General features: G+C 37.9%; 1 protein-coding gene across 1 annotated transcript in view; it reads right to left on the bottom strand.

The window, feature by feature from the left end:
• LOC107737663 (low-density lipoprotein receptor-related protein 1-like) overlaps positions 1-23,041 on the bottom strand; it is a 130,317-nt gene that overhangs the window by 10,907 nt on the left and 96,369 nt on the right. Inside the window, exons 37-77 of the mRNA XM_016549255.1 lie at positions 22,843-22,994; positions 22,561-22,685; positions 22,014-22,388; positions 16,625-16,814; positions 15,799-16,003; positions 15,410-15,599; positions 14,680-14,805; positions 14,430-14,558; positions 13,931-14,050; positions 13,678-13,791; positions 13,424-13,573; positions 13,190-13,312; positions 12,579-12,695; positions 11,742-11,870; positions 11,441-11,563; positions 11,178-11,318; positions 10,208-10,395; positions 9,921-10,104; positions 9,666-9,751; positions 9,439-9,558; positions 9,146-9,333; positions 8,473-8,678; positions 7,157-7,345; positions 6,913-7,061; positions 5,812-5,905; positions 5,611-5,727; positions 5,405-5,524; positions 5,164-5,286; positions 4,527-4,652; positions 4,253-4,369; positions 3,187-3,293; positions 2,375-2,507; positions 2,140-2,262; positions 1,859-1,981; positions 1,635-1,766; positions 1,327-1,464; positions 1,099-1,218; positions 713-999; positions 453-631; positions 257-363; positions 33-152 (exon numbers count right to left, since the gene is read on the bottom strand). Coding sequence (XP_016404741.1) covers positions 33-152; positions 257-363; positions 453-631; positions 713-999; positions 1,099-1,218; positions 1,327-1,464; positions 1,635-1,766; positions 1,859-1,981; positions 2,140-2,262; positions 2,375-2,507; positions 3,187-3,293; positions 4,253-4,369; positions 4,527-4,652; positions 5,164-5,286; positions 5,405-5,524; positions 5,611-5,727; positions 5,812-5,905; positions 6,913-7,061; positions 7,157-7,345; positions 8,473-8,678; positions 9,146-9,333; positions 9,439-9,558; positions 9,666-9,751; positions 9,921-10,104; positions 10,208-10,395; positions 11,178-11,318; positions 11,441-11,563; positions 11,742-11,870; positions 12,579-12,695; positions 13,190-13,312; positions 13,424-13,573; positions 13,678-13,791; positions 13,931-14,050; positions 14,430-14,558; positions 14,680-14,805; positions 15,410-15,599; positions 15,799-16,003; positions 16,625-16,814; positions 22,014-22,388; positions 22,561-22,685; positions 22,843-22,994 — 6,085 coding nt within the window. The remainder of the gene's footprint in view (positions 1-32; positions 153-256; positions 364-452; positions 632-712; positions 1,000-1,098; positions 1,219-1,326; positions 1,465-1,634; positions 1,767-1,858; positions 1,982-2,139; positions 2,263-2,374; positions 2,508-3,186; positions 3,294-4,252; positions 4,370-4,526; positions 4,653-5,163; positions 5,287-5,404; positions 5,525-5,610; positions 5,728-5,811; positions 5,906-6,912; positions 7,062-7,156; positions 7,346-8,472; positions 8,679-9,145; positions 9,334-9,438; positions 9,559-9,665; positions 9,752-9,920; positions 10,105-10,207; positions 10,396-11,177; positions 11,319-11,440; positions 11,564-11,741; positions 11,871-12,578; positions 12,696-13,189; positions 13,313-13,423; positions 13,574-13,677; positions 13,792-13,930; positions 14,051-14,429; positions 14,559-14,679; positions 14,806-15,409; positions 15,600-15,798; positions 16,004-16,624; positions 16,815-22,013; positions 22,389-22,560; positions 22,686-22,842; positions 22,995-23,041) is intronic.

The following is a 23,041-nucleotide window of genomic DNA, read 5'->3' as shown; positions in this document are numbered from 1 at the left end:
TTCAATCCCAGAGCATAATAGCATTACTGAACTGTTTTTGATGTTGGATACAGCCACAACAGGGTCAGAGCCATCCAAACGCACACTGCCAATCATAGAGAGCTTGACATCTGCCCAGTACAGACGCTCATTGAAGTAGTCCACTGCAAGACCTGTTTTAGAGAAGATGTATGCATTAACACATAGATTTCATTTGAATACAGTGAACTAATTTCATGGATACAGATGGTTAAAAGCAGCATTACGCTGGTAAGACCTGTAGGCCATTGGATGTTCTCATGGACCAGGGTTTGTCTGAGTGTCCCATCCATGGCAGCCGTCTCAATCTTTGGATGATTCCCCCAATCAGTCCAGTACATGGTTCTGATATATGAAACAAAAATTATCTATTTGAAGCGATCGATTCTACTGTAGAATTAAGAAAACATACAGTACAGTATATGCTTTCTTACCCTCTCTGAGGATCCACTACAATGGCATAAGGCTCATCAATCATGCCAGAAATCAGCGTCTTCCTGTGCTGGCCTGAAATCTGAGCAACCTCGATCACATCACGTCCCGAATCGGTCCAGTAGAGGTTACCAGCCACCCAGTCTACCGCGATTCCACGTGGCATCTTCAAACCTGGAATCTAAAGAGGAGACAGGGAAAATTCAGAAAAGGTTTTGCAAAGCATGAAGCTTAATAATGAACACAGAATGTCTTGACTTACATCGAGGTTGGTGACACTGCCCTCGCTCTGCCTCGTGTTGCGGTGAGAGTTAGACATAGGACCTGATGGTGAGGATGGAGATGGCAGCTGGAAGCAGGAAATGCCAGACGTGTGCCAATTGGTCCAGAAAATGCGGTTGGTCTTGACGTGCAAGTCCATGGCATCGATGCGCACGTTGGCATCGCCCTGGAATGTCTGCTCATAAACCCACTTACGCATATCAAGATTTAGACTGCGGATCTCGTTATCATCCGCAATGTAGAGGACCTGTTTACTAATGTTTTGACCTGCAGATACACACAAAAAAGTTTTCCATAGGTGAATCCATTGGAGAGCATGCACAACTCTTAAGGCAAAGTGATTTAAAGAATAAAATCAGCACATACTGTCAGCCTTGCATGTGTTGTTAATCCTGGTGAAGTATTTGTTGCAGCTGCACTTGTAGGAGCCTTTGGTGTTGTTGCATATGTGAGAACACGTACCAAACTGCTTGCACTCATTCTTATCTAAAAAGAGAACACAACAATTTATCAAATGTTGATTTGCAGGTGGTGATAACCTTCACTGACATAAAAAGAAAGTCGTAAGCCTTTTTAAGATGGCAGACTAAGTACCTTCACAGGTGTTGTGTTCAACGCTCTGGAAACCCTGTTTGCAGGAGCAGAATGTGTCTGTGCCGTTGGAAATGCAGTGAGCCTCATCGCCATCTCCACATAGAGATTTGTTACTCTTACAGTCATTCAGCATGGTGTCTACAAACACACAGACAGACACATAAAGTCAATTCAATCAGGATTTAAGAGCCCTTTCTAAATATCAAACTATAAAATCAAAGCGGATTTTATCCACAAAGATGGACACTAGCATTATGAGAAACTATTAAATGTAGATGTGGGATTCCATACAGATGGCAGCATCTTACCTGTCTTGCAGCCAATCTCATCTGATCCGTAATCTTCACAGTCATTAAAGAAGTTGCACCGCAGGTTGGCACTGATGCATTTGCCATTGCTGCACTTGAACTGGTCTTTATCGCATGTGGATGTGTGGTCTCCTATATAAACATGAACCATGTCGCACAGGTCATGAAAACACTCAGTGAGTCTGATATAAAATCATCGAGGCACGTCAGAGCAGAAGACTCACCACAGTTGGTCTCATCTGAATTGTCTCCGCAGTTGTCCACACCATCACAGCGCTTGCCACTCCTGAGACATACGCGATTATTCCGACAACGGAAACTTCTAGTGGGTGGGCACTGGAAGTTTCCTGAATTATAGAAAGGAAGAAGTTTACAGTTTGAGCTTGCCATGGATTAATGTTATTTTTCTATTCATCGCCAACAAAATATTGCAAATGAATTGTAAATATTTGTCAGGGACGCTGATCTTTTTTATTACAATTCAACTGTGTGTGTGAGTTCTTACTGCATTCCTCAGGGTTCTCATCAGAGTTATCTCCACAGTCATCCTCCCCATCACACTTCCAGGACAGCGGCTTACACAGAGTGTTATTACACTGGAACTCATCATTGGGGCAGTGCCGTGCCACTGAAAGAGAGCAAAAAAAAAAAAAAAGTGAGATACTTGAGATTGTATTTTAAAAAGGACATTTGACACATAAATAAGCCCATTTCAGAAAGAAGCAGACATGCATACTCACCAGAAATATCACAACTCGTTTCATCACTGCCATCAATGCAGTCAGCATCAGCGTCACAGTGCCAGCGAAGTGGGATACAGTGACCATTCTTACACTGGAATTGATCCTCCTCACACTTCAGATCACAGCCATGCTGAGAGACACAATAATATATGTACTGAGTTTAATACGTAATATTACAATAAAGTGCTGAGTGCCACAAATGGACTTACTGTATGTAATAACCACAAAAACCAACCAGCTAAAGAAACCTAAACTATATTTATATTTCTTAGCTCATATTTCAGCTGGAAGCAACAGCTACAAATGTCTTAAATATAAATTCAGCTGTTCGCTTATTAAACCTGTTATACTGTATTATGACAGCACTTTTTTTAAACTTAATTTCAATATCGTGATAATACCGTATACCGTAATAAAAGCAACATGAAATTAATCGCAACATGAAAATTTGATACCGGCATATCCCTATTGGTGAGCAATGTGATGTAAAGTGTAAATTTCTCCAAATCTGTTCTGATGAAGAAACAAACTCATTTACATCTTGGCCTGAAGGTGTGTACATTTTCAGCAAATGTTCATTTTTGGGTGAACCATTCCTTTGAAATGCTTACCTTTGTAAAGAAATTAACATGCAGAATTTATTTTTGTCTACAAAAGGTTTTTTAAATCATGAGAAATAAAAATGTTCGGGTAAATGGAGGAACATTGCATTTAAGCTCGGAATAAATGGTCCCTTGATAATTGCAGTTTATAGACTGGCTATACCCAATTTATATGAGATGGTGAAGTAGGCCAGTGAACTGCAGTACCTCATCAGATCCATCTGAACAGTCATGATCTCCATCACACTTCCACCTCCCAGCAATACAACGGCCGTTAGTGCAGGCAAACTCACTTTCAGAGCACTGACGTGGCACTGGTAGGGAGAGAGAGAGACATAAATGTTAATATTGAAAAGAAAAAAAAAGGACAGCACAATAACAACTACAAGGAAAACAGGAGGAAAGAAAGGGACAAATTTCAAGACAAGGTCTATAGGTCAGCTTAGAGAGTGAGAAAAATTACCAACACATTCAGGGTTCCCACATAATGATGATCAATTTTCAAAATAAATTATTTTTATATATATATATATATTAGTGCCGTCAAACGATTAATCGTGATTAATCGCATCCAAAATAAACGTTTTTGTTTACATAATATATGTGTGCGTACTGTGTATATTTATTATGTATATATAAATGCACACACATGCACATATGTATTTATATATACATAATAAATATACACAGTACGATGATGACCATGGGAACCCTACTAATTAGTTCAGAATCATTGTAAACACTTTCATTTTAAAGACAACAAAACCACAGTTAACAAAACAAACCCAAATCAAACTTTATTCAAGTTTCAAGATCTGAGCGTATAAACAGAAATGTTCACTGCTAGAAGCTTCACTATTTAATTTCGAGGAGGAAAATGAACTATATAATTTCTCCACCAGGGAGCAGAAGCTGCAATTGGCCACTTCTGTCATAAACACGCATGGAATCATGGGGAGATGAGAAGAGAGGAGGAGGAAAGGGAGCCAGGAATAGGTAGGTGGTTTGGAGGGAGGAGAGACCTACCTCTGAGTCAAGCCAATGGGTCAGTGTGAAATGAAGAATAGAGACAACATGAAGTGAGATGCATCAGTGAGCAATGTGAGTGAGCCATGACATAGGACAAATACCCACAATGCCTCCCACAGACATACGTGATGGTCACAAGTAATAATAAACCACTAGATTCACTCCTATAACTGGCGTACATGCAGTCTCAGGTGTGCGAACAGGAAGCAGGAACGCTACAGTCATTGTCGGTTGAGATACATACCGCACTTCTCCTCATCCGAGTTATCGCCACAGTCATTGTCATAGTCACACTGCCAGCGGCCCGGCACGCAGCGGTTGTTCTTACAGCGGAATTGGTACGGCTCACATGTTCTCTCATCTACTTCAAGAAAATACGATGCAATTATTCACTTTTTTCAAATTAAACATAATAAAATAATGAGAATTAAAATGAATCATTTGTATTCACTTCCACGACAAATCAACATTTTTTAATGAATAAAAGGTATAAATAGAGAAAATAAAGGCTGTCGCACCACACTCCTCTTTGGGTTCATCGGAGCCATCTCCACAATCGTCCTCTCCATCACATGTCCAACGGGACGGGATACAGCGGCCCGAGTCCTTACAGCGGAACTCATCCACACCGCACTTCATCTGAGCTGCAGAAAACACAAACAGCTTTAATTAGGACTGTCAGTCGATTAATCATTTGATTTATTTGGTTATTTTATGCTATATTATAATCTAAGGTTATTTTTGTATCAAGAACAAGATAAAATCAGTTACAAAATAGGTAAATAAACTATTAACGGACATAAGTAGTGCTGTTAAATCGATTAATTGCGATTAATTGCATTCAAAATAAGTTTGTGTTTACATAATGTGTGTGTACTGTGTATATTTATACGTATATATAAAGACACACACATACATGTATAGATTTAAGAAATATATATAATATATGTTTAATATACATCATATGTAAATATGAATATATATATAAACTTGTAAATATTTCTTAAATATATATACATATATGTTTGCTGATTTAAAAAAGCAGTCTAATCAAAGCAGTTAAAATAATACATTGGCAATATCAATATTTACCACCAAATTAAGATAAAAAGTGGCTTTAAAAGTCAATGTATTGTTGTTTTTTTATTTCCTTACTGCAGTTGGCCGGTTCGTCGGATTCGTCCACGCAGTCGTAGTCTCTATCGCACACCCAGACTCGTGGTATACAGCGTTTGGTGATGGCACACTGGAACTGGTTAGGAGCACAGGTCACCTCAGCTGCAAGACAACACGACGACACTCAGCCAATCAGCTCATCAGAAAACAGCCTCATACATAGTGTAAATATCAAAACATTCCATTTTTCAATTAATGAGAGATATAGGACTAGACTTACGGCAGTCCTTTTCATCTTCTCCCTGGCCGCAGTTGTTCTGACCGTTACAACGCAAGATTCCAGGGATACAGCGACTAGGATGCGAGCACTTAAACTGACTGGGCAAGCAAACGTGGATGTCTGAACGAGGACAAAAATGAGTGTTCATTAAGCAAATGTCCTAAAGATGATTATTTCAGTCCTACACAATTGCTTGGACATCATACCACAGTTGGCTTCATCAGAGTTGTCCTGGCAGTCGTTGTCTCCATCACAGATGTAAGCCGGGTTGGTGCAGAGACCTGTGCCACACTGGAACTGGCCTGGTCTGCATTTAAACTCGGCTAAAACCCAAGAACAGAGTATGAGAATGTTATGTATGTTTGAGTGTCCATGGTGTCTCTCACAGTTAAAGCCCTGATACTTACGGCAATCGGCAGGTTCATCTGAGCGGTCTCCACAGTCATCCTCAGTATCACACTTCCACCAGAAGGGAATGCACTTATCATTCTTGCAGACAAACTACAGTCAGAGAGAAAGAAGAGAGAGCACAGACAATTAGCCTAGCGTCGTTTCTGACAAGAACATGTCAACATGCCAAAATCACAAGAAAAAAAAAAAAAGCTTTTTTAGGACAATTAGGTTTTTTTGCATGGTGACATTTTCATTTTACTTCTGACTATATATATCTGAATAATAATGTCATTACTGTATCGCAGTGTTATTTTAGTGTTACTTTAATATTACTGATATATTATTATAGTGTTCATAAAAATGTTGAAGTTTTTTCTATTTTCAGTTTTCATTTTTAGTCATTTTGTTGTGTTTTTGTAATTTTTTTCTGAATAATAATGTCATTACTGTATCGCAGTGTTATTTTAGTGTTACTTTAATATTACTGATATATTATTGTGTTCATAAAAATGTTGAAGTTTTTTCTATTTTCAGTTTTCATTTTTAGTCATTTTGTTGTGTTTTTGTAATTTTTTAAAAACTTCTATTATAATATTATAAATATTTAGAATGCAAATAAATATTTATTCATTTTTATTACCAGTTTTAGTAATATTAGTACTTCAAAATTAAATGTTTTCAAATGTAACCTACTTCAAATTTTTGTTTTAATTTTTTTTCCATTTAATATCTATTTTTCAGTTTTATTTTTAATGAACAAACATTTTTTAAGTTTTTATTTTGTTAACACTGCTATACTGTAAATGAAGAAATTTTTTATTTTTATTTTAAAAGTATTTATTAGAACTGCTAACGTGTTGTTAATCTATTTAGTTAAGAAATAAAGAAATACTACAACATTCTTTTTCTTATTTAAAATCATCATAAATTGATGGCAGCACAATAAACACGGACATAATGTTGAAACACTTGTTAATGTGTTAGCACTTTCAGTACCTTTATAATGCGAATCAAATAAGAACCACCATTAAGAAAAATGAATATTACAAGTAAAATGTGCTGGCATTCTGCATTTCGAGAAAATGTTTGCTTATTTGTGGCAAAATAACACACACCTGACTGGCTGTACAGTTGGACAAGCACTGTTTTCCATCAGCAGCCAGATAGAAGTTGGTGGGACAGGCACACTTGTAGCCTCCTCCAGGTGAGAGCAAACACAGGTTACTGCAGCCACCATTATCCACCTGACACGGGTGATCTGACACTGCAATTACAAGAGCATCAGAGAGGAGAAAGCTCAGAAAGCACATCAAACACCGCAGGAACATTTCTATACACAGCATGTGTGCATCTTCTCACCCTCAGGTTGTCTGGAGGGATGATAGATGTGTATGTCCATGGGTCTGTGCAGGGTGCTGATCAACATGGTCTTGTTGGTGCCCAGGGTTTTGTGAGCTCTGTTAATGGACTTGGTCTCCCAGTCGGTCCAGTAGATGTACTCCTCAAATAGAGTCATGGCAAAGATATGAGGGATGTCTTGATTCAGCACTGTGGGGAAGAGAACACAAGACCCATATTTAATAAAGCAAGAAACAGAATATTGAAATAAGGGTGAAACTGTATTTTATCCTTCAGATCTGAATGGATTATGAAAAGCAGTTTATAGTATCATTGGTTAATATCAATCTTCCCATCTTCATGGCCTTGATTACATTAGCAAAAAAACAAAAAAAAAACAACTTCATATAAATTAAGAATAAGTGACAGACCAAACATATTAACCAATATTTTTAGGCTATTTTCATGACATGAAAATACTAATTTTAGTACTTCATATTAAACAGATTTCAGTTAATTGCCAAGCCAACAATTTTTTGTTTAGTTACCTTTTTATTTTAATTATAAAACTGAAATATTCTTAAATATTATCTTAAAAATAATTGAATATATATATTAGTGCTGTCAAACGATTAATCGCATCCAAAATAAAAGTTTTTGTTTACATAATATATGTATGTGTACTGTGTATATTTATTATGTATATATAAATACAAACACATGCAAGTATATATTTAAGAAAAATATGTTGCTTATATATTAAATATATTTATGTATATATATATATATGAATAAAAAACAGATCGTATATTATATTACAGAACTTTAGAAAGCGAGAGAGAGAGAGAGAGAAAAAGAAAGAAAGGCAGACAAGATGTTTCAACTTGATATTTGCCCATATTTGGCTTCCAATAGACCAAAAAACAGGTCCACTTGCTTGATTAACTGTTGTAGAAGTTTGCATGAATCTTATTACATTATGTTTATAAGATAATATTGATTTCCTGGCATCTCCTGACTTTAGCAGCACAAAGAAACTGTGAGGTTTCAAAGTCGAACCCTTTCAATCTAGGACAGATCTAGCATGTTCTTGTGTAAGCTTTCTGAATATTAGGAATTCATATGGAAATAAACCTCCTCCTCACTGCCTGTCTTTTGCACATACCAGTCTCAAAAACAATAGATCGACTGTAATATTACATAATACAGACAGTCTATGATGTCATTTATTGGCGACATGAAGGCTGGGTCACTCCTTTGTCTAAACTAATTGCCTGAAGAAAAATGACCTCATAAGCAGTGTGTGTGTGTGTGTGTGTGTGTGTGTTTGCATTCACCAATGTGTCTGTTGGATCCATCCAGGCTGGAAAAAGCAATGTAGTCTTCACGAGCGTCTGCCCAGTAGATGCGGTCATTAATAAAATCTAGCGTCAAGCCGTTCGGCCATGTGATCTTATCTTGAATGATGATGTGGCGATCTGTGCCGTCCATGCCGATGCGGCCAATATGTGGCACATCACCCCAGTCTGACCAATACAGATACCTGGAAATAATAAACCACCAAAGTCAAACAAGCTCATAACGTGTCAAGTATAAATTAATTATTTAAAACAACAACATATTCACATAGATCCTTTAAGAGAAAATACTAGGGTATTTTATAAATATTTTATTTACATTTAGAACATTAATTTACCTAAATTAAATTAAATATTTTATATAAAATTAAATATATATTTTTTTTGTGTGTGTGTGTGTGTGTAAAAAAATGCTAAATTTGTAATGCACTCATCTGACTCAAATTATCTTTGAAGGATTTTCTAGGAAAATACTGACATGCAATTTCAAATAATTTGATTAGTTACTCAGAATATCATGGAATTTGATCACAATTCTAATAGACTCACAGCCCTAGAAAATAAACGAGCAATTACTGGGATAGTCAGACTAGCTTATATAATACATGACGTAAAATCAGGAACTGTTAGGGAAATGATTTTAGACTCTCACCCATTCCTCACATCCAGAGCCACGGCTCTGGGCTCTCGCAGGCCGCTGTTAACCAGCACACTTCTGTAAGCTCCGTTCAGCCTGGAAACCTCAATTGTGTCTCGGCCCTTATCACACCAGTACAGGTTCCCCCCGACCCAGTCCACAGCCAGACCATCAGGGTTACTCAGAGAGGTTCTGTGCAACACCTATCCAACAGCCAATCAAACATGGCCAATCAGAACAAGATGGTATAGGTAATGAATTTTATCAGAGGTAGAATTATATTTTTAAACGTGAGGGAATCATCAGACCTGCACGTTACTGCCGTTGATGTTCATGCGACGGATCATGCTTCCTTGTGTTGTCACGTCAGTCCAGTAGATCATCTGCTCCGCGTAATGATAGTCCAGAGCCACTGCGTTATTGAGCCCCTGTTAACACATACAAAATCAGCACACAAAATAGTAACAGACAATTAGCAACATTAGAAAATTACAATAGTCTACAAATAACTTCTTTAGGCTGATAGCCACCTCACCTGTTTAATCAATGTGTAGTTAGATCCATCCAAGTTGAGTTTTCGCAGGTAGTAGCGGTTGGCAAAGATAAGGAAAGGTTCCTCATCTGAAATATAAGCAACACTCTTATAGTAAAGCAGACTTTGAAACAGATACTCAACAACTTTAAACATTTTAACTTACAATGCCATTTTTATATGACATTCTGTACTGTATACTTTTTACTTTGAGAAAGAGTAACCTAGAACATAATAGAACAAGGGGAGAGGGCTCACCAGATGTTGATTTGCAGCTGGTGGGGTCGTCGGGACGAGGCACAAAGCCTTCGACACAGAGACAGTGGAAGCTACCATGCGTGTTGATGCAACGCTGGGCACAGGGGTAAGTGGTGGTGCACTCGTCCACATCCACACACGTCTTCCCATCTTGCTTCAGACGGAAACCTGGATGACAGCGGCACTGCAGGGGCCGTGCAAGAGACATGTCATGTATTCACTGTTATATATCCAAGTAATTAATTTGCATAAGTATTACGTGCAAATAAGGAAAAGTATAAACGTACCTTGAAGCCGATCTTGAGATCTTCACAGAGCTGTGAACAGCCGCTCAGCTTACTGTTGAGACATTCATTGATGAAGCAGTTGTTCTCGTCAGAGCCGTCGCCACAGTCATTCTGACCGTCACACAGCAATGTCTCGTTCACACACTTGCCATTGGTGCACAGGAAGGCAGTGTCATTACAGCGCCTCTCTATGGATAAAAACAAAACAACAACCTATCACATTTCTGTTCTGGGTCCAATGAATATCAGTGTATTATGAGTTAATTGGTAATATTATAGCACTATATAATGGTAGAGGAACAATATCATAGTTATGTACCATAATATTTGCATTTACATGGAACTCCAAAGAACTTCAAAGAACACCGTGGTTCTTTTGGAACTTTTGTACTTGGTGTAATAGATTTTAAAAAGTATAATTAACGCCGTAAGAGGTCATCCATAACCAGATATTCATAAAGTCACTCCAACCCAGTCAGCGATCCAGAATTAATACTGCCACAGGAAGTTGTGGCTCTAATGAAGCAGTGAATTGAACAGAATTAAGCTCCTTTAAACCCTACATTACACACCTGGCACACTTCCAAGAACCCACAAGAGCCTGTTTATTACCAAAAGTTTTTATTGTTAGACACACGACTGCAATATAACTCTGCGCTTTTCAATTTCGTTTGCATTCAAAGACAAGATCATATTATGATTAAAGGCGTAAAAAGAGAAATAGTGACAGAAAAGGTATTGGTATATGGACAATTTATGATGAAGAGTGGCAAAAAATATTTAAAATAGCTTAAAGTTATGTATCTTTGTTGTATTTTTTAAAAATATATATTTAAATTGTACTTGTTTTATTAAAAATATGTTTAATTTAATCTTTGTTACAGCCAGTAGAAAAGTAAATAATGTGGCAACAGCCTTCAGAAGAGTTTTTTTTTTTTTTCACTTTGTCCTTTAAGGTTACCATACTCACCGGAGTCTGTGCAAAGTGGGTTTTTGGGAGCTTCATCTGATTGGTCTCTACAGTCAAACTCTCCATCACACTCCCAGTTCTTCTGCTTCAGGCACTGGCCATTAGCACAGCGGAAATCATTTGGTCCGCATGTGGGATATTCTACATTATGACAGGAAAGACAACATCTGACTTAAAGTATGATTCACTGTGTGGGTCTGTGTGACTAATAATAATAAATAACACTAAAAGATGCAACAATAAAATGGACACCACATGCTTACCACACTCGGGCGATTCATCAGAACCATCGCGGCAGTCAATGTCATGATCACACATGAAGTTTTTGGGAATACACTGATAATTCTGACACTGGAACTCCGAGTCATCACAGGTCTTATTGAACACTTGAGAGAGAGAGAGAGAGAGAGAGAGAGAAAGAGAGAGAGAATAAAGAAATACATGCAAAAAAAATAGTAAGAAATAAAGAGAGTGATTAAATAAAGAAACTATGCAGAAATAGTTGCAACAGTTTCTTCCAAGGATTTCCATGGCACAAAATAAGTAATTCCTCTTGCAACTCACCACAACCAGCCTTAATGCCCTCATCTGCACCATCAGGACAGTCCTTGTCCCCGTCACACTTCCAGCGCTGAGAAATACACATGTGAGAGCCAGGACACTGGAATGCCTCTGGACTGCAAGTCTTTGTCTCTGAAAGAGATACATAAACTCAGTGTCACTTACACATTCTATCATCCAGCCTTAACTAGATTGACACTGAGATTCATCAAGGCTAATATAAAGACAAAAATTTTATGTTGGTAAGCAAACAGTTGATGGTAGCCACTGACTTCCATAGTATTTTTTCCAATGGCTACTATCAACTGTTTGGTTACCAAAATTCTTCAAAATATCTTCATTTGTGCTCAACAGAAGAAAAAAAACTGATACAGGTTTGGAAAAACTTGACGTAAGCAAATGATGGCAATTTTCATTTTTTGGTTGAACTATCCCTTTAAATAGCATAGAGGTTCTCAGTTGTTTTGAAATTACACGGTCACAGATATGAGGATAAAACAATGCATAATGTAAATAATAATATGCAACCAACCATATAATCATGCATAGTAAGATCAGCTAAACAGCTTTTAAAAGGGCCAAAACACTACCATTGTTCTGTTGACGTCAAATGCGGTGCATCCAAACAAACTCAACGGTGGCGCAAATTCTTCCGTTGGCAACTCGCCAAATTAAACAGATGCTAACATGGACAGATTGCGTGACATCCTCAAAAACCATGAACAAAGGTAAAAGTACGACCCAGAACGCATTAAATATGGGTTCACTTGCAGTGAGGATAAACCCACTTTATTTAGGGTCAGAGCTTTGTTTGTTGATGTAAGTTATAATGTGACTCACTGCATTTGCTGTCCTCATCAGTGCCGTCTCCACAGTCATCAGCGCCGTCACACACCCAGGATTTGGAGATACAGCGATGGTTCCCACACTCAAACTGATTTGATGCACAGAACTTATCTGAGAAAACAAGAGTAAACAAACTTATTGTCAAAGAATCTAAATATGATAATAACTTAATTATTAGGTGTAACTGTGGTCAGGGTCAGAAATTAACCAGAATTGTGTCAAATAACATAAAACTAAAAATAAATGCATATTAATACATATAAAAATATATATTATTATTGTTAATAATATTACTATTAAAAAAATTTCACATGAAGACAAAAAAGCCACAAAAAATCAGTTCCATTAATAATAATAATAATAACAATAATAATAATAATCAATGGAAAGGGTGTTCTTGTGAAGGCAAAAATGGCCCTGAAAATTTTTATTAAAAATAACACAATACAATTGCTTTATTTGCACCTTGAAAACATGAAGTACATCAAAGATGAAGTATTAAGACAAATTTGAAACTGATTTGCCATAAAATCTTAAAAGAAAAAAAAAAAAGAACAGAAAAATGTAAATGAATCTTGTGAAAAGTCTGAGAGATGTTCACTAACCACAGTGAGACTCATCCGCTCCATTCTCACAGTCGTTCTCTTTGTCACAGGTCCAGCTCATGGGAATACAGCGGCCGCTCGGACACGCAAAGAAGTTCACCGGACAATTATGCTTCCTTTTCTCTGTGGGAAAGAAAGTGAAAGGTCAATTTCATTATGCAATATCACACATATTATATCTGCTGTGAGAATGAGGGGGTGTGTCAGTGCATGCTGATGTGTGAAGAGTCTGACCGGGACAGTTTCTTTCATCTGAGAAGTCTCCGCAGTCATTGGAGCCATCACAGCGCCAGGAGGGGGCGTAGCAGAGTGTAGTGAACTCACATTGCTCAAAGGTCTCGCCCTTCACTCCAAGCAGATAGTAACTGGAGCAGTCAGTGGGGCCTGAAAGAGAATGTACCGAAAGATTGTATCCGTTCGAGAGAATATGTAAATATGTTAAAACCTGCAACCTTTTGTTTTGGTTACCAGACCAGATTAATACTTACTGCAGTTCATCTCATCACTGGCGTCCTCACAGTCCACCACCTGATTACAGCGACTAGAGTTAGTGATGCAGGAACCGTCTTTGCACTGGAACTCAGCAGCACTGCACAGAGTCACTGAAGTAAACAGAGATGGATACAGTGAGGAACTATTACAGCTGCACTTTTTCTAGTCAACCACTCAAAAAAAATATTTCAGGTTTGTATTTTCCTTAATCTCCATTTATTTCAGACAATCACACTCCCCCTTGCTTACTGTTGCATGGCAGCTCATCTGAACCGTCTCCACAGTCATCAGTGCCGTCACACCAGGAGCTGTGTTTGATACATCGTCCGTTAATGCAGCGCCGGTAGCCCTTCTTACACATGCGGTTCGCTGCAAACAAATAAAAAAAACAAAAAGAGAGAGTTAAAGGGGTCATATGATGCGATTTCAAGTTTTCCTTTCTCTTTAGAGTGTTACAAGCTGATTGTGCATAGATAAGATCAAGGAGGGGGCTTTGTAGAAAACGAAGCGTTTGAGAGAGGCGGGGCATAGAGGACCTAGAATAATGTACAGTATTTGAAAAATAATGTGTTTTTTGAACATTAAAGCATGTCAACATATTCTGTTACACCAAATACACAAAATAATGATCTTTAAAAAAGCATCATATGACCCCTTTAATATGTAAAACTTCAAATATCAAGCTTTCTAATTTGGAAATGCTTCTGAAAACTACAAAGCAATGAACGAGAAGCTGTGTCATGCTTACCGCAGTAGGACTGCTTCTCATCAGACTTGTCCTTGCAGTGGCCGAGACTGTCACAAGTCAGGCTGTACTCGATACAGTCGCCGTTTCCACATTCAAACTCATCCACGCTGTTGCAGGTTGTGTTCTCCGCTGGGAGACAGAGAGATATGCTTTCATTTTATGCTGCACTTTTCAGAGGAAACTAATGGAGCATGCTCAGAACAGGACAGGCTTATATTTTAGACACTAGCTTCCTGTTTGTCTCTCTCACCAACACAGGTGTTGTCTCCCAGTAGTTTGCGCTCTCCACGGCAGCTGCAGTTGACTCGTCCTTCTGACGTGAGCAGACACAGGTCCTGACAGCCTCCATTATTGATGAGACATGGAGAAAATTCACCTACAGACACAAATGACCAATTTCAAATGAATTTTGGGGCTGGGTAATACGTAAAATCATCATCAGTTCCATTCATTTTCATAATTAGTTAAAAATCAATTGTGTCAGTTTTATCAATTTTGTGTGCTAGTGTAAACGAATAAGTATATAAATAAATAAATAGATTAATATTTACCCTTTTAAGCCATTTCAGAGCAGTGTTACTGTAGTATCACTGAGATACTATTATAGTTTTTTGAATTAGAATTTAAATGTAATAGAAATTTCATTTTCTGTTTTCATTTCAAAGTTTTACTATTTTGACATTTTTATTAGTTTTTGTTGTGAAATACGTATTTTTTATTTTATTTGAGTTTAAATTTAGTTATTTTAATACCTTAAAAATGAAAAATGTTGCCTTGTCAACTAGCTGAAATCAAATATATCTTATTTTATTTTCAGATAACATTTAGGTAATACAATATTTTATGGTTTTAGCTTCTGTACACTATAATAACCTTGTGCAAATAATACTATTTCTAATATTGGCATGCTGAAAAAATATTTAAACCGTAACTCTTTTCTTATAACACATGGATAAGTCAGTCTTCAGTACAAAACTTACAGCTATTGGTGTCTTTGGCCACAGCAATGATGCCCATTGGCTGTTGAGGAATGTCGGCACGTAGGACTTTCATATCTGTGCCGTATTTATTAGCTCTGAGCACAGCTCTGCGCACCCAGTCTGTCCAGAAGATATAGTCACCATACACCGCCAAACCGAAAGGATGCACTGGCTCGTTCTTGAGCACCACCTAATCACAGGTACGATTTACATTCATTCATTTTGCAAAGAAATTCAAGGTGTACAAGATGTCAGTAGTGTGTGTACTCTAAGAATCAAGCTCATGAACTTTGCGCTTTTAGAGTCATGATCTACCACGCAACAGTCAAGAACTCTTCCTTTCCCATGAACAAACAGAAAAAGTAAGACATAAATAGAGAGGAACTCACGAAGCGTCGACTGCCATCATACTCGCATCGCTCAATCTTGTCAAATGTGGCGTCTGAGAAATAGATTTTCTCAGCCCGGTGGTCGATGGCCAGGCCGTTCGGGGTGCGGATGTTACTGCCGATGATCACAAGGACATTCGCTCCAGAAAGAGACGCTCGCATGATACTTGGAGTCTGTTCATTCCAGTTAGTCCAGAACATCAAGCTGAAAGAAATAGCACACAAAATGGAATTTAAAAACAGAAACTGGCATGTGAGGTCTACTTACAACAAATGCAACACAAGATTAAAAAAAAAAGCAAAAAAAAACAAAAAAAACCCAAAGTACACAACAGAGTAATTTAATATGAATAATTTAATAATATTATTAAATATCTTTATTTAATATTATTAAATAAATAGATTATTGAAGTATTCAATAATTATAAATTTTTTAATAAATAAAACAAAATAAATTATTGCAAAAAATAAATGATTAAATAAAATTATAAATCAATTATTACAATGAATTATGTGAGCATCACAAAAATGCCTATTTTTGGGATTTGTTTTATAATAAAATTATGAATTAATTATCATAATCATTAATTATAAGAACATCACTTTGGCAGTTAAAGCTAAAATTAAGATTTGTGATATAGGTATTTAAATAAAATTGTTAAAAAAAATTATATATAAATTTGGCGGTGAAAACAAAAATGTTTTCGGTATTTGGTAGGGTAGTAGTTCATACTGAATATGATTCAAACTCTTGGGATTGTAGGCCCAGGAGAATAATCAAAACACAGCATTGCATCATGGCAAATTTGATATACAATGTTCATACTCTTGGCATTCATCCAGAACAAAGGCTCTGGGGTGGTCATCCCCGGACATAGTGACCACAGTGTCTCTGTCAAAAGCTCCAGTGCGACTCTGGTCCACAGTGTGCCGTGTGATGGTGGAGGTGGTGTAGCTGGTCCAGTAAAGTGTGTCCCAACCCCGGTGATAAGCCAAACCTTCAATTGATCCTACACCTGTTCAAATGAAAAGAAGAAAAATGGTCTTAAACTGAGGAAGTATATAGAGAATCCTGCTCTGACTGCTTGTTTCTGATCCAAGAACAACTCTACTGCATCCAATCTGTTTTTCTTCATTATAATTCTGTGCTCAGACACACTGTATTTATTTTGAACAAACTAACTCTACTGCACACTATAGCTAAAAATGAAACAAAAAACGAGGCATCTGAACTTCTTGGAAAGGATGGCAACAACTTCAAACTGGATTAATGTCATCTAAGCTTCATAGAGTAAACCAATTCTATGATTAACACAGGGCAAGTCCAAAACATCTCTTTTTAAACTCCTTATCCTGTCCCAGTGAACAGTTTAATCCCATGATACGTATGCATGTTGGTTTCAGCGTGCTGTGAGATAGCCGTTGTTGCTGGTGCATGTGTGTGTTTAGTGGCTTAGTGTCATCCGGTCATTTCATGGATGGGTGCCTGTGCATACAAGACCCCTACCTCGGTGAATCTCTTTAACCACGGTGACTAGTTCTTTCACAAAGAGAGGACTGCTGGAAGAGTCTCAGACACAACGCTGGGGTGAGAAGCAATGTGGAGCAATGCGCTTCAGTCAGCACCGTTGAAAGAGTCCCAATGAGTCTTAGTCACACTGAATAATAGTCGCCCTCCACAAAATTTATGAGCCCATGAGGGGCTTCGCTGCATCTATCTGCATCACACCAATGGCTGCTTTACGACAGTGATTGCTCCACCATAAAACAGGAAGGACACTCAACCAAGCTGTTTACTTTTGCTAAAAACCAATAATGATCCTGTAAAACACATCAGTCTTTAGGCCAAAGGAAGAATAAGATACTTGCATAACAGCCACAGCCAACAGATGAGACGTCATCATCACAGAAAAGACGTTGTTCTAGGAAAAGGCCAGTAAACCTGACAATCGATGTATTAGATGATGATACCTGAACAACCACCCATTGTACTTTAAACTTGGAGGTCAGGAGGATCGTTATGGTGTTTGGTGTTAGTCGTTCCTCCTACTACTTCTCCACCTCTGCGAGAGAAATCTCACATTAGGACAGACCGAGGAGAGTCGTCTTGCTTTCCTTGCAGCAGAAGGACAAAGTTCTGGAACAGCCAAGCTAAAGGACTTGGAATGAATCTGAAGTCATTTAATTGATCATAAGAGGAAAGTTGCATTGGGCACTTAGATTCAAGTAGAATCGACAGTTCGTAATGTAACGGCCATTGACAGATGCAGGGAATCACGTTTTGCAGGGTTGCCTGGTTTCACTCAATCAATACAAGCAAACAGCAATCATGGATGGCCGTAAGGTAAGCACCTTCCATAATTTCAAATACGAGATGAAGTTTAATAGTGATCACATGTGAAAGGAACTGTTTTCACATTACAAATGATGAAACACAAATGTTTATGGTAATGCTGGAAGTCTTTGGCTGCATTCGAAACCTTGTTGTTATTAACTAAAATTAATACAAATTGTTTCTGTTAATTTAAATAATGTCTGTTAATTAAAATACACCTGAAATAAATTACTCATTTTGCTAAATGTTGCCTTGACAACTAACTGAAATAAAATAAATTTGAGTTGAGTTGAAGTACAAAATTACTAAATCTGAAATAAAGGTCAAATTAAAAAGTAAATTTACTAAAATGAATATAAAATAAAAAGCGAAAATATAAAAACAAAAGCTAATTCAAAATATGAATAACAACTAAATAGTATATACATAATATTAAAATAACGCTGACTCGAAAGCTGAAAAATGTTGCCAGCATACAAATCCAATAGGTTCATAATGATATAATATAATATAATATACCAACTTATACTGGATTCTACTTGAATCTATTATATTATATTGTATTATATTATATCATATTATATTATATACTGACTATTTATTCACTTTTTTAAAGAACATTTGATTTCAAAAATTTTGATGATAGAAATTAGCATTGTAGTCCCTGGATATTTGATTGGTTATTACAAAAGCTCACTTGATTTGTTCTATATTACTAAATGTTAAATTATGAAGCCTAATGATAACTGACTGGGCAGTGACCCAGCTGTATTACCTTTCATACACAATCTGTGTGTGGCAAACTTAATTATAAAGTGTATATATAATATTTTATTTATTTATAATTAATTAATTTATATTTATTTATTTTTTAAATGTCCTCTACGTACCAGAAAAAAAAGTGTTGACATGAATTCTCAACTTCCTAGGAGGATATATTGCTAAATGCTAATGCTAAACACTAACAACCACCCCAGCAGAGACTGCCTTTATCTCTTGGAGTAAACACCCCAATGATGCTTTGCCATGTGAGGAAGTTATTAACTCACAAAAGGGCTAATTATTAGCCTGAAGCAGACGGCGATCTTCATCTGGAGTTTGAACGTATGCCATTCCACACTTCAGTAAATTGCTCTTCAGTGTGTTCAGTATGAATATTAGCCATGATTATGGGAGTCTGAGCTGGGAACTAACACGGGTCTTAGCTCCCACTATGGATGCAATAGTCATGCTGATCGGGCTGGTGGGACACTCGCTGGTCATCTACGTCCTGACCGGACGGAGGAGGAAAAATGGACTCCAGTCTCTTCAAGGGACAGATACGTTACTTTTAGCCTTAAGTGCTTCGGATCTACTGCTGCTCATTTGCCTGCCCTTCCACACTGCCGCTATAGCACTGGGCTACTGGCCCTTCAGCAGCATCCTATGCAAAGTCATCAGTTTCCTGGGAGTGGCCTGTAACTCGGCGAGCGTATTCACTCTAGCTGCATTAGCGGTAACGCGCTACCTGATTGTGGTGCACTCCACTTGGACGTATCGTTTCAGAATGCGGCGCTGGCTGCGGGTTACTGTGATTCTCATGTGGGTGCCGGCCGTGGCTCTTGCAGCACCTCAGTTCGCTTTCCGCCAATTGAGGACTGCGCCCATCCTCTGTTTTGCGTTTCTATCAGACCTCAGCCAGTTGGTCTACAGTACCATTCTGTTCCTGTTCAGCTTTGCTTTCCCTCTGATCATCATCGTCGTCATGTACACCAAACTCTACAGCTTCCTGCGAAGGACGCGACTGCAAGGTACCGCGCCGCAACTGGAGCGCTACCAGAACCAGGTGACCAAGACGTCGATCCTGTTGGTGTTAGTCTTCACCATCTGCTGGTTGCCATCCTACATCCTCATGTTCTTGCTCATCGCTACCAATAATAGCAATATACACGCACATCATCTCAACTTCGCCATCATCGCCCGGCTGTTAGCGAGCTCCTCGGCTGTAGCCAATCCGCTACTCTATGCTTTCATGTCAAACAAATTTCGTCGAGAGCTGCTGACATTGGGACGGGTGTGCTGCAAAGGTTGCAGGTGCGTTATGTGTCCAGGAAGCACCATAGTGGAGCCCTTTAACCCTGTGGAGCTGGACACCCCTCCCCAACCATGAGGATAAAGTCCCGGACCATGCAGAAGCATTTAATGTGTTTCTGCTGTAATGTGTTTGAACTACATTGATTTGTTCTGCCAGATATAGAGCCTGAATTACCTGTGAAGACTTCGATGATATTATGTAATAACAGATCTTTATGTGAACATCAAACTATATCATATATTGTTAAGAAATGTACTTTAGAGACTAGAAATGTCCATGTCAGACTTTTAATATATTTGAAACCACTGATGAAATTGCTTTCTTTACTGACTCATTATATGGCATATCAGGAAGAAACTGTCTACAACAAAAGCAACACAAACTTTGAATGAAGGGTTTTGCTTTTGGTGTATTGTTTTTTTCAATGCTTGCATTGTTACTAAATGTTACTTGTGTTCTTACTACTTCATGCTACTATAGGAGCTGATAAACATTTTCAGCCTCCACTGGCATCTGTCTAACCATCTAAAATGAATGACATAAAAAAAAAAAAAAAAGATGTTCACTAATCGTTTTTGGTACGTAATTATGTACATATTTATTACACATCACTCTGAAATACTTGATTCTGATTATCCAATTGCAAATATTTCTGATTAATGACCATGTGCATAAATATACATATATACTATATATTCCCTTTCCAAAGTTTTGGTTTGGTAAGATTTGGAAGAATTTTTCTGAAAAGAAGGTTTTGAAACAAGTCTCTTATGCACACTGAGGCTGCATTTATTTTATCAAAAATACAGTAAAAATATTGTGAAAATGTGTTTTCTATTGTAATATTTTAAAATGTAATTTATTCCTGTGATGGCAAAGCTCAATTTTCAGCATTATTTCAGGTTTTCAATGTCACATGATCATTCAGAAAACATTCTAATATGTTGATTTGCTGCTCAAGAAACATATCAATGTTGAAAACAGTTGTGCTGCTTAATATTTTTGTGGAAACCATGAAACTATTTTCAGGGATTTTTGATGAATAGAAAGTTCAAAAGAACAGCACGTATTTGAAATAGAAATCTTTTATAACAGTGTAAGTCTTTACTGTCACTTCTGATCAAATGCATTGTTGCTGAATAAAGACTGTATTTTCCAAATTAAAATAGCATTTATTATTTCAAGTACTTGGTTTCAATATAATTTCTCACTCTTAGGGGCCCTATCATACACCCGGGCGCAATGTGGCGCAAGTGTTTTTGATAATTTCAGCCCGATGCAGTTCTTATTTTCCCGTACTGCGCCGCTTTGTTTAAATAGCAAATGCATTTGCGCCCATGGGCGTGCTGGTCTAAAAAAGAGGTGTGTTCAGGCGGATTGTTGGCGCGTTGCTATTTTGAGGAACTGAAAATAGACTGCGCCATAGACCAACTCAAACCTGGTCTAAAGTCTGGTGAAATATTTTTTCTTTGTTATTTAAAGAGTGCGTTAGTAATATTCGCCAATAGGCAGGTGCACAACGCGCGTACACTTTGCTTATTACACACACAGGGACACGCAGCAGCACACAAACATTTTTAAAAATGAAAAATTACATTCCGCCATGTAAATAGCGAACCTGCCATGGCGCGAGCGCAACTGGCTTTTAAAGGGGATGGGAGATGAGACTCTGATTGGTTTATTGCACGTTATGACCATGCGCTTAGATCGTTAAAATAGGGCCCTTAGTATTGCTGTTAGCCACATCCAGATGGTGTGCGCAAAACAGAGCAATAAAAAAAATTAATGAAAAGATTGGGCACTTACTCTCCACTATGGTCTTGCGGTCAGAGCCATCATCGCTGATATGCTGAATGTTACCAAAGTGAATGTCGCTGTAGAAGATCCGGTTGGCTCCCTTTCCACCGCCACCCCTGTAGTCAAAGGTAAGGGCGATGACGTTCTTCATGTGCTCTGGGTCTTCAAAGGGTTTAATGGGAGCATTGAGGTTTGTTTCATCCGATAGGTGAATGCTCTTTAGTATCGTGCGCTCCGAGTAGAGGAGGTAGCCATCGTAATCCCTGCAGCTGTGGCCGTCCTCTGCCAGCATGCCGTGGGCGCAGGCGCAGGTACGATTGCCATTACCCCGGTACAGACACAGCTGTTCACAACCACCATTGTTCACTTTACAGATGTTGGTACCTGCAAACAATATTAAGATATTAAAATGAACACAGTTGCTATTGTTAAAATCCAACTTTTTATATACTAAGGTCTCTTGGTTGGCTAAAACCCTGGAGGGTCCTTATGATTGGAAACCCCTGCTATATAGTCAAAAAAAGTTCTTTAGAGCGCTTTTCAGGAGGATACACACCTTGCTGTCTTGCACGGTTGAAGACTTTAATGTCTTTGAGCTGTACACCAATGCCTGTTCTCAGATACACCATGTCTGTGGCGTTGTCCTTGTTTCCTCTCTTGATGGAGCCATTGGCATGCGTCCTATTGGAAACAGGAGAAGATAAAAAGCTCATTACCTGTAAAATCCACTGCAATAGCAAGATATAAAAACCTTTGAGAACATAAATTAATATGAATAAAAGGGGTCAGTTAAAAAGGGGTAATAATAAGCAATAGTCAAGGAATAATGTGTTGGCACCTGTCACTCCAGTAGATGTAGTCCTCAAACACAGAAACAGCAAACATGTCCATGTTGTTACTAGACAGCACCAGCTCACGGTTTTCTCCAGTCTCCAGATTTATGCGCTCAATTTTGTCTGTACGTGCATCACACCAATACAGCAGGCTCTCCTACACATTGTAAAACATTAGTTATATAACTCTTACCATACTGTTGT

The sequence above is a fragment of the Sinocyclocheilus rhinocerous genome, unplaced genomic scaffold (genome assembly GCF_001515625.1).
Source record: "Sinocyclocheilus rhinocerous isolate Xijiao unplaced genomic scaffold, SAMN03320098_v1.1 scaffold72, whole genome shotgun sequence".
Taxonomy (NCBI): domain Eukaryota; kingdom Metazoa; phylum Chordata; class Actinopteri; order Cypriniformes; family Cyprinidae; genus Sinocyclocheilus; species Sinocyclocheilus rhinocerous.
This window is presented reverse-complemented; position numbering and strand designations above follow the sequence as displayed.